The 12,601-nt window shown below is 40.1% G+C and overlaps 1 protein-coding gene across 1 annotated transcript in view; it reads right to left on the bottom strand.

Annotated features, from left to right (window-relative positions):
• The window catches only part of EFCC1 (EF-hand and coiled-coil domain containing 1), a 489,947-nt gene that overhangs the window by 23,185 nt on the left and 454,161 nt on the right, over positions 1 to 12,601 (bottom strand). Inside the window, exon 6 of the mRNA XM_044078086.1 lies at positions 118 to 276. Coding sequence (XP_043934021.1) covers positions 118 to 276 — 159 coding nt within the window. The remainder of the gene's footprint in view (positions 1 to 117; positions 277 to 12,601) is intronic.

Below are 12,601 nucleotides of genomic sequence, written 5' to 3'. Positions count from 1 at the left end.
CTGTGAACTACCTTTTAGACTTTAGGTTAATATACACTGATAAAATTCTCCTTTGTGGTTATGATTTATTTCTTTGCTATACATCACTAAATCCATAAACCCAAGCCTGTTTCTTACCAGGTCTCTCAGTTTCTGTAACAGTTGTAAGACATCCATTAACTTTTCTTCCACTAGAGACAACCTGACTCTTTCTGTCTCCAGCATCTGCAGTTCCATCTGAAGCAGTTCTGCTTCCTCTGCTTTTTGTTGTAGCTCATGCAGCAACGAATCTTTAATCTGTAAAACACAGGACAAGAACTTAAGGGTGGTGAGCCTTTACAGACCCAAGTTTGGAAATGTAGTTAAGTTTTCACATCAAGGGAGAACAATTCTTTTCAGCACTTCCTGACTGTATAAATGCCAGACAATTTGAAGAAAGTATAACTTCAAGGAAACAACAGTATTCAGGGCTTTAATTCCTGTTGTATAATTATTAAAAACACAGCAATTCAATACCTTTTCTGATATGTTAGAAGGCTGCTCCATTTCATTCCAAGACGGTCTGTGGTTCTGACTTAATGTCTTATTCTGATTTTTGATGTTTTTGCCATTAATGGCATCACAGGCAACCACAGTTCGCAAGTAGCTCTTTGCAAATAAATGAAACATTAATATGCTAATATGTTTTCAATAAAAATGTATAGTTAGCTACAGTTTTCATTTACAAAAGACCCACTGGAAACATACATGTAGAGAATCATAGATTTATGTTATATGCATTTTTTAATCCTTCCTGGAAACTCCGGATGTCTGAAATAAATATGCCACTAATATTTTTTTATATATGTAAAATTTGCTGGGCACATAACCAGTGTGAAAGGGTCAGGTCTATATTAGATAGTTGAAGTTCCGTAACTCCGAACACCTAATGGTTGAACCATTATGTTTGAAGTTACAGAACTTCGACTGTGTAAAAAAAAAAAAACTACACAATGGACAAAACAATAACTAGTTGTAAACAGGGGGGGACTGCACCTCCCCACAGCCCCTACTACTTAAATATACCAACTCTGAGATTGTACCACATTGAAGTGAATGGAAACCTCCACTTACGGAGATTTCCATTCAAATGCTCAAACTTTTACAAATTCGAGCGTATGGTCTCGACCATATGTGGTTCAAACTTCTAAAAGTTTGACTACGTGATAGGATTCTGAAAGGGTTATTAGTTACCAGATGGAAGCTTTATAACACATATTTATTGCTATCAAATATGAAATCTCACTGAACTGTGTATTTGCCCTAAATTTCCTTTTTTCTAGCTGCAGTAGATTGTGATGTCCCCACTCTGGGCCAGTAATCAAGGAGCCTGAATCTTCACCACTGACACTGGTGAGGGATGTTCACTTGGAACAAAAATGGATACACTCAGTATTTCTAGATGCAGACCTCTCTGTATCAAGCACAATTTCCCTTAAGAGCACACAGGGAACACAGTCAGCCTGGGGTCTGGATTCCTCTATGTCCCTCCAGGTCCCCAGTAAGACTCCCCACTGGCACAGCTTCAGAATTAAGTTCTCAGCTGAGTGCCCAAGCCAAGTCCTCCACTCCTCCACCAGTGCTTCATGTCCTTGCTGCAAGTAGCTCACAGACACACACACACACACACACACACACACACACACACACACGCACACACACACACACACTCACACACACACACACATTGACATTTGATTTACTGACACACACACACACACACATTGACATTTGATTTACTCAAACACACACAGACACACACACACACACACACACACACACACACACACACACACACACACACACACACACACACACACCTGGGTAAGGCTGGTACAGGTTTACTAACTATTCCCCTTCTGCTCAGGCTATAAGGTAGTTATCACTGCCACCTAAGGCTTTTGCAAGGGTACTTAATTATACTGAGTGAAATTAATATTAATGCGAATGGTAATGTTGACCATACAGCCAGGCTTTCAGGACAGGCCACAGTTATCACCAAATAAATATATGCAAATACTCTCAAAGCTTAAATATTCTCTAAAAGAACAAGCCACAATGAGACGTTTAAATATATTTTATAATAAATAATAAAACTACTTTCTGAATTTAAGTATCTTTGCTTTTTTTCACTTGGAATAGCTTCTGTAGCTTACCCTGAACTAGCTTGAACTGTTTTTAACTGTTTGCTGCATTATTTCAAAATCTGCACTTAAAGTTACTTTTTAGTCGAATTTGATCGAAAGTTTGTTTGTTTGTTTGTTTGTTTAATTTAACTGTTGAGGCTGCCCACTAAAGTGTGCTAGCCTGTGTAACTGATTTATCACTGTTTCTGCATTTTCTGTGTGTTTCTATCAAAAACCAAAAACAAAAACAATCCTTGTTTTCTCGCCTCTCCTCGACTAGTTTAGGCCAGTTTACAGGCATTGCTGTATTCTGGGCTGTGGTGTAGTTCCTGTGTTTTCCATTACCTTACTTGGATAGAAGGAAGTTTCTTTGCTCACCAGTGGGAGTGGGGAGCCTTGAGCAGCCTACCTGTCCCTGTAGGAAGTGACCTCAGCACAAGAAGCTGTAGTAATTGGTTGTTTTGGACCATTTCTAGCTCTTTTGTAGTTCACTGTTTAAAATCTGCATTTGCACGGCTTTGCGCGATTGTGCGCATAGCGCAGTGCCAGTTAAACAAGGTTAAACTTCTTCTGGCTCCGCCAGGTCTGCTCTTCAAATTTTCCCTTAAGGAAGCTCTACTCTTAGTATAATCAAACTACTCACTATATTATAAGCCTAGCACTTGTTCTCAATACTTCTCTACTAAGTAAGCACTCTCTTACTAAGTAAAGCACTACATCTACCTACCACCCCTGTGAATATCCACTTCCCTTAAAGGTACAGCACTCCTTATACTGTTCTAGCATGTCGAGTGGTAGATTACTGGCATCCTCTCCAGTTCAGCTGGTCAATCTGGGTATCTTGAGACAATGCTACAATTGTCTCATGTACGCAGACAACCCTCTCCTCCTCCCAACAAACACAAATACATGTGAGAGATGCAACTATATAGCCAAACTGGAGGCTGAACTCTCTCAACTCAGGGCTGGCATGACCAGACAGGAAGAGATGGTAACCACACACACAACAATCCCAGTCCCACATAGACCTACCACAACTGCAAACCAAACACATAAAAACACAAAGACATACTTGGAGGCTCTAATAATAAACTTACCAAAACAACAGAGGCTCCCAAAGCAGACATCCAAAAATCCACCACCTCAAAACAAAACACATGCAACACATACTTCAATAAATCAGTGTGTCAACCAATCACAGCCCTTAAGGCCAAACACCATGCCTGATACACTAGTAATAGGTGACTCTATAGTCAGACACACTGATGTCCCACTGACCAGGCTGAACAAGGAGAGGGTGACTGTGAGCTGTCTATCGGGAGCTAGGATCCGCCACATAACGCAAGTCACTCCAAAGCAAGTACAAATATGACTCTGTCATTGTCCATGCTGGCGTGAATGACCTGAGGCGTACCTCCCTTGTCTACATGAAAAGAGACATAGAGGAGCTCTCCGATTATGTAGCCCAGGCTGGTATGACCCTGACCCTGAGCAGCATCTTGCCCTCACCAAGAATGATGCCACAATGCAAAGACAAGATGATCAGCTTTAATAATTGGCTCAAGTACTGGTGTCATTTTAAGGGGATCCAATGTCTGTCTGCCTGGGATGACATGTTGGACAAGCCATGCTGTTTCGCAAGGGATGGCTTACACCTGTCACCACTGGGCTTCCGGATATTGGCTAAGGCTCTTGCCACCCCCATAGTGCCTTTTTTAGGCAAGGCTCAAAAGACAAACCCACCTCCTTAGAAAACAAAAATGGAAAAAAATTAAGGGTAATGCTACTCAACGCCAGAAGTCTAAATCTCAAGATGCAGGCACTCGATGCACTCCTCAGCATGGAGAACATCGACGTCTGTGCAGTAACTGAAACCTGGTTCAAGGCTCCTCCTGAGAGCACCCCAGCACTACCAGGCTATACCTCGTATCATGCTTTTCGGCCCCAAAACCTGGGCCGAACCACAAAGGGAGGGGGTGTCCATATTCATCAAGGACACCCACACCTCCAGGTTAGTAGCAACACATGAAGCATCAGAGACCATACAGGTGCAACTAACCATAGGCAAAACTGCTATACAACTGGTAGCATATTACAGACCACCCTGTCAATCTCAGGAACCCCACTCAGCCTTCCTGAAGACATTGGAGGATATGAATGTATCACAAAATACCATCATACTGGGAGACTTCAACTACCCAAACATAGATTGGGTACATTATTCTAGCCCTAATACCGTAGCCCAAAGGTTCCTGGAATTCATAAATTCAAATGGTCTGGAACAACTAGTCACCTCTCCCACTAGGGGAGATAATATACTAGACCTGATCATCACAAACATGGGGACAAAATGCTCCACACCGGACGTATACCCCTCACTAGTGAGATCTGACCACAAACTAATCACCCTGGATATACATATCCCACCTCCACCCCCAGCACAAAAGACCACAGCAAAAAACTTCTCAAAAGCAGACTTCACTCTTCTTAAGACTGAGATGGTATCCTTTAAGCCCACTGTGCCAGTGGATACCACATCCCACAATGCTGAATCCTTCACGAATGCTTTCTATGGACATCTCCAAGAATGCATGGATCATGCAATCCCAAATAAATCCAAGTCCCTCTCCACCAAAGGCAAGCATCCTGTCTGGTGGACCTCAGCCATAAACAAATTGTATAACAAAAGAAGGAAGCTACTGCACGTCAGAGCAAAATCCCATGAAGGGAAGACATCTCTGATCAACATTAGCAGAAAACTACGTTCTCTCATAAAAACATCCAAGGCCAACTTTGAGAGAAAAATCGCTAAGGACACTAAAGATAACCACAAAGCCTTCTTCAGCTATGTTAGAAACCTCACCGGACACCCACCGATATGCCCAGAGTTAGTTCACAACAACAAAAACTACACTGAACCCACAGATATTGCCAACATTCTGGCTGACAGGTTCAGTGCAAATTTCTCCCTCCTCACCCCCAAAAGAAGAAATACTTATCCCAGCTGAATGTAATCTCCTGTCATCTCAGATGTCCAAGTGAGAACTGCCCTAAACAAAGCTAAAACACAGCATCAATGGGACCTGATGGTATCCTGGTTATGTGAACTCCAAGAGGAGCTAAACCCACACATAAAAATGCTATTTAACCTTAGCCTTACTTCGGGATATGTACCTGAACACTGGCGTACTGCAACAGTGGTCCCACTACACAAAGGGGTGCCTCTACAGACCCTGGAACTACCCCATAAGCTTAACCAGCCTGGTCTGCAAAGCTATGGAAAGAATCATTATGGAACTCATAAACAGAGACATAGGGGACCTACAGACCCTTGACCCCACCCAGTTTGGCTTTGTTAAGGGAAGATCCTGCCTTTTGAACCTGGTTGACTTTTTTGAAACAGTCACTACAGCCATTGATGAGGGCAAAGCAGTCCATACAGCCTACCTGGACTTGGCTAAGGCCTTCGACACAATACCCCACTCAGGCATCATAGATAAGCTCAACAGCTTAAACGTAAACCCTTATGTCACTAGATGGGTTGCAAACTGGCTAAAGGACAGAACCCATAAAGTTAAAATCGCTGGAGCAATGTCAGACTCAAAGCCAGTTACAAGTGGTGTCCCACAGGGATCTGTCCTGGGACCCCTCTTGTTCGGCATTTATTTCTCAGATGTTAAAGCAAACATGAGAGGGTTGTGGCTGACAAAGTTCACAGATGACTTCAAACTAGACGCCATAGTCGATACACCAGCGGACACATACATCCTACAAAAAGGCCTCATAGAAACGGACATCTGGTGCCGGAGTCACGGCCTTAAACTAAATGCCAAAAAATGTATAGTCATCCCCTTTGGGAAAAACAAAGTACCCACAAATTATCACATAGACAGCAACCCACTGAGTACGGAAAAAGTAATCAGAGACCTAGGGACCCGAGTCAACAGCGACCTCTCATTTGACACCCATGTTGCCAAAGTGGTTAGAAAAACATTCTACCTTGCACACCTCATCATGAAGGGATTCACATCCAGATCCAAGGATGTCATTGTACCCCTATACTCCTCCCTCATCAGACCCATGATTGAGTACAATGCCCCATTTGGTATGTACCTCACCCGGCATTTGCAACAGCTGGAGAGACCACAAAAGGACCTCACCAAGAGGATCAAGGGTCTCCAACATATGTCTTATTCTGCCAGACTAAAGAAACTTCAGCTCTATTCAGTAGCATACCGCCTGCTCAGAGGTGATCTCTGAAGGCCATGTCCAATCAGGATCTGATGGACATGCTCCACCTCAAAAAATCCAAATCCATCAAGGCCACGAGAGCTAAAGTCTTAAACCTCGGCACAAGTATGAATAGGACATGCTGGAGGGATAGAGTCATAACCCAGAGGCTTCCCATGCTTTGGAACAAGATCCCAGTTCGTATTAGGCAGAGCCCCTCACTGACTCTCTTCAAGAGAAATCTTGAGTGGATGGGAGATCATAAGTTTACCCCAGGGGTCACATCTGTGTCACTGCTAGACAGGGGCACAGTAAACTAATTCTATTATATAAGGGGGCCTTCATTGTGTCACTATTAGATAGAGGCACAGTATTCTAAATTTATTCTGTACATTTTTTGAACCATTTCATGGGGTGGCAAAAGCCACATCACTATGGCTAGGCTTACAAATGCCCCAGGGCAGATAGCCTAGTACTATACTATGAAACTATGAAACTATGAAAAAGGACATGGAAATACTAAATATCTATTTACAGTAAACACCAGTGTTTCATTCACAGGAAATACTGAAAATAACACAGTTGGAAACAGTCACATAGTTAAAAAAAAACAATATCCAAACAATATCCTCATCACTAGAGCTCTCCGGGTTTAGCACTTGCATGTCATTAATGCACACACATGAGCATTGCTCAGGTCTGGTGCAGCTGCTGGAAATCATAAAACACTTCCCTTCTTCCTACAGGGCTACTAAGCCATACTTCTTAGAGACATTACATCTCTGGCTTCATTCAAAGCCATAAAATAACATATTTATGGTCGAATTTAATTTCAGATATTTTTCAAAGTTTGATGTAGCTGGATTATGATTAACCTCTTTTCTTCCAGTATCCTCTGTTGAAACATATGCATTTAATTAAATTATGATAATACATGTACATGTACAATAATACATTGGATGGTGCAGTGCTGCAGTGCTAGCATTGTCGCCTCACAGCAAGAGGTTCTCCAGTTCGATTCTTGGCTGGGGTGCCTTCTGTGTGGAGTCTGCATGTCCTCCCTGCATTCATGTGGGTTTCCTCCCATGTTACAAAGACATGCTTCTGGAGCATTTCTCCCTGGGCATCCTCTGAAAATTGTCTTTGTTCCAAGTCAGACTTTCCCAGTAAACAAATGTTAAATAAAAATAAAATAAATGTATGTTTCTTTTCTTTCCAGCAGGGCACACTGTTGATACATTTTAACACAAGCAACTTTACAAATACATTTTCAACACAAGCATCTGTACAAATCAGTTTGATATTCAACCAACATACAATTCTGCACTAAATTACAGCTAGCTGTGCTGGCATATGTTACACATCCACTGCCCTACTTCTCCTGGCATGGCTGGCAACACCTCCTATTGTCACATAGATAATCAAACTTTATTACAGATGTTCCATTTTTCCTCTTACACTTTATGATTTACCTATATGTGTTTGTACATTTCCATTCATTTTCTCTGTATTGTATTGTTTTGCTTTGTCTTGTATTTTATTTGTTTGTAGAGCTTTTCTCCACAGGTTACTGCTGAAAATGGGTTTATAACCAAATGAACAATCCCAGTAAACAAATACTAATAAATAAAAAAACTAAATAAACAAATAAATAAATAAATAAATAAACTTTTGCCTATTTTATTCATTTGTGTTTTATAGGTTCCCTTGCCGTGTGCACTAAAAACTATGAAATGTCAGGGAATGATTTTCTGTTTAGAAACTGTGTATCTGGCAAGACCTGGATGAATAAAACTTGAAGGGATGTACACACATTTATTTAAAACACTTTAGGAAATACTGGTAGGTTTCTCCAATATATAATGTTGTCTGATGCATTACAAATAAATGTGCAGTGCAAAGCTTCTGTTTTGTCATTCACTGCTTCTCTCTGCACATTAGTCATGCACCAAAGAGGTCTTGCTTGAATAGAAACTGCAGGCTAGTCCTCAGTGTAGGCATGCACTACTTCAATCAGCTCTCAGTTTCTCCTTATCTCAGCCTCTCCGCGGTTTCATTAACATCAACCACATAAAAAATGGAGTTCTGCTACAAGCCAGAACCACAGACCTAACTAGCTGAAATGTTATTACCCTTCTAAAATGTCACAAAATGATTTTCCTACATAAACTGTTTAAACATTATTCAACTACAGTCAAAAAATCTTAGCTAAGCAAGCTTCCACTAACAACTACAACAATGGGGACCTCAGACAGTAAGCATTGCTGTAGGGTCCATTATGAATAATCGTGATTATTTAAACCCAAAACACCTAAAATCCTTGGGAGCTGTCTAGTCAAAACAGTAATGTTTCCAATGTTCCCAAAGTTGCAAATCACAAAAAAAAAAAAAAAAAAAAAAAAAAAAAAAAATCAGTGGCCCCAATATGAAGACAACCCCCCATATCACCAAACTATAGCTAGATAACTAAAAAGTAAGTTAGATGCCCTTGAGTCAAAATCAACTCATTACAACTCTATGGGTATGCTCCACAGGGCTCTTGTGTCATATTGCATAAGTGGATTGCTAGGCCTCTCTTCTGCACTGCTACTGCTACTGCCAGTTGTGCCCCAATCAGGTTTCAAACCCAGGTGTACTAGTTTATAGTTCTGATCCTTAACCTCTGTGCTATCAGTCTGGGAAAAGATAGATACAGATATCTGTTTTATATCTATATCTATTTTATATATATATATTTATATATATATATATATATATATATATATATATATATATTTATATATATATACTAGATAACTGCAATATATTGGACATACTCAGAGAAGACAGTGAAAGGGAGGACATTCTTAGTGTTGATCAAATAGCCATGACAAACATGCTCCAACTGGCATGCTTTACATGGGTCTGGGAGGAGGTTCACTGAACCTAATATACCACTGTGTAGTAAACAGCACCAATATGCCAGAAAATATTAGATAGGAAATAAGCTCACAAATTGAATCCACAAAATTAGACTAGGTGTCTTTAAACCCATCCAAAGACCTGTCACAAGAAGTATGCCCCAAATCTCAGTCTTAGATCCACTTCTTTCTGGCATTACTTCTTCTTAGTCAAAGCAAATGTTAAGGGTTCATGGCTAGCCAAGTTTATGAATGACTATACTTGGTGCCATCATTAACTCCCAAGAGGATAACAAGATCATCTAAGAAGACATTTCCCATACAAATAGCTGGTGTCAAAACAATGGATAAAATTTAAATGCAGGAAATGTACAATAGTATCCTTCAGCAATTATGGCTTCTCTTGTAGCAATCACATCATTAATACCCCTTCAAGAGTTCATCTCTAGTCGGGGATCTGGGAACCTATGTACACAGTGAACAGTCCTTTGATCTCCAAGTATCCACTTTTGTAAGGAAGTCCCTTTTCATTGCACAGCTTATATCTAAAGGTATGGCATCCAGGACTGAGATGTAATCATTCCATTGTACTCGGCTCTCATTAGGCTGATCATTGAGTATAATGCCCCTTTTAGTATGTTCATGTCCAGATACTTGCCACAACTGGAAAGATCACAATGCTTTCTCACTAAACAAATGATGGGCCCAAACCATAAAAAGTATGCCTTGTCCCTCTTTTTGATACCTTACAGATTTTTAAGAGCCAACCTCTGCCTTGCATATAGACCCTAAAGAGACACTATCCTTTCTGATCTATTACACATTCACAAGTCCAGTGCCAACATGAACACCCACTTGAGGGATCTCAATCTCTTTTGCAACATAAATAGGACATGTTGGAGAGATATGTGTGTATCACAGAGAATACATCTTCTATGGAACTATCTTCCAGTGCATATAAAACAATTCTTTCCTAACTGTATTCCAACATTATTTGGAAGAATGGATGAGAAACTGCAAAAATCACCCTTGGCTAACACTGCAAAAATCACCCTTGGCTAAACACAACCATGTCCCTCATGAATAGGGGAACAAGTAAATGTCCCAATATATTCTTGTTTTGTCTGCCTCTGGATTACTCATACTCAAAAAGCAAGGGCCAAAAAACTACCAAGGGAACGTAAGGCTAGGCTTCTTGAGATCCTCACAAATTAATAGCCTAGTAAGTACCTATGAACCCATGAGTGTTGATTCTTTAAGTAGACATCTTACTGTTAAGTACAAAATTTAAGTAAAACAGGTAATTCACTTCTGTTAAACATTTTGTTAAATATTTTGCATGTAGTATGTTGATAACAGAAGCCTGACAGTGGTCTCCATTTATTCCTGCAAAAAGGTAGGTATAAAAAGATGACTAAAGAACCTGGAAAAATCAACAAAATTAGCAGATACAGTTTTAAAAAGGTGGGCAGATGACGGAAGATATAAGAAAGTATTATTTTACAGAAAGAGTGGCATGTGTTTAGGACAGCCTTCCCAATGTAGCAGTACAGACAGAAAAAATAAAAGAATCAATAAATGCATGGGTAAGGCACTGCTTATGAGGAGTGGGTAAAAGCATGCTGCTGGAAAGGATCTGTTGATTATACAAGCCGAAATCCATACAGACAGACTGGAGGGCCATGGTATCCTTATCTGTAGCAAAAATCCTGAGTGCACAGCAACCAATCAAATGTCAGCACCTGTGAATCACATTTTCTAAATGCATGACTTTCTTCCAACAATAGTAACTATGTTAGTGGTGAACAGAAGTTAGCTCTGTTTAGCAATATACGGTTGTTTTACTCTTCATTAATACACGGGTGAACTGCCTATCAAGCATGTTGTTGTAAGAAAAGCACAATAAAGGTTCTCCTTAGATTTTCTACATGGTAACTTATTGACTTTTCTATTTTCAGACAGAAACCTAATTATTCAGATATACAGACATAGTAAGATAGTAATTTAATGTAACATCAAATGCAGTATAAGGAACAGTTTGATTTATTTAGTAGATTTGGTCACTAATCACCACATAACAATTGTTGAAGCATTTATTGTTTAGCAGGTTCAACCTCAAAATAATGGCTACAGTTTCAAACACTGAGAGGTATGGTGGTCAAAATTTCACTTTATTAAGGTGATACAGATAAAACATGCACCCTGTATTTAAAACTGGAGACCTCGAGCAGAACTCTTTTTTTTTTTTTTTGCAAGCAACACCAATCAGAACTGGATTGGAGCCACAACAGGTCTGCAATATTTCCTGAGGTGGGATGGTGAAAGCCCCACAGTAGTAACATTAGAATTCCGAGGTGAAACTGACCTGTTTTTATGTGATTTAATAGCATTCACACTGCAAGTTTGGGCAGATTTAAGAGAACTGTATATAGCTGTTTGGCTGGCTGCTTTATACCTATAATCAACTGCATTACAAGCTGGGATAAGTACAAACTTGCAGTGTTAAAGATAGTATTGCAATTTTATTTTTATATTTATTTGTTCAGTGAATATAGTGTTGCTGTTTGCAATTCTGTTATTTATTTCATTGAATATTGTGATCTGTCTCTCTCTCACTCTCTCTCTGCAAAGTAGTGGGGGTTACTTTTGTTCCACTTCATTCATATTCAGTGTTAACTCTTAGCCTAGAGGTTTAATCTGTGGTTATAAGTGCTAGTCTTTGAATAATCTTTGAAATCATTTCATCAATAGCTGATGTCCTTCATGGTTCACTGTTGCAGTCATGACTGTAGGGTTCTTCCTGCCAGCAGCAGCCCCCAATCGGCCAGAGTCCCAAAGTCTGGATCGTGCGTTAGCTGAGGTCGCTTTTATCCTGACGTCAATGCGCCAGAAGGTATAAAGACCTCAGCTGATGCCATTTCCCCAGTCTTTCTTGCTGCGAGGTGCCCTTTGCAGTTCACTGATGCTGGTTGGCCTGTTCCTGTTTGTTTTTGGATTTAATCCCAGGATTTTCATTTTATAAGATAAGTACCCCATTGGGGAGGTCTTTTTCTTGCTCCAGTCAGATGTCAGAAAAAGTTAATAATTGTATTTCTTGTGGGAAGCAAATACCTCATAGGGATTTTCACTCTTACTGTATTCCCTGCCTGGGTCCTGACCACGTTGCTAATTGTGCGTTTTGTGCTAGATTTAATCAGCATACTATTAGGCATAGATATAACTTTGCCTTTTACTATTTTGGAAAAAGGTTTAATTATAACATGTCTTCGGATTCTTTTCTGGCTTCTGAGGTGTGTAAGAGGCACAAGGATGCAGACAGGCCTCCGA

Source organism: Protopterus annectens, chromosome 7.part0, assembly GCF_019279795.1.
Source record: "Protopterus annectens isolate FY-2018-M chromosome 7.part0, PAN1.0, whole genome shotgun sequence".
NCBI classification, from domain to species: domain Eukaryota; kingdom Metazoa; phylum Chordata; order Ceratodontiformes; family Protopteridae; genus Protopterus; species Protopterus annectens.
Note: the sequence above shows the minus strand (reverse complement) of the source record. Positions and strands in the feature narration are given on the sequence as shown.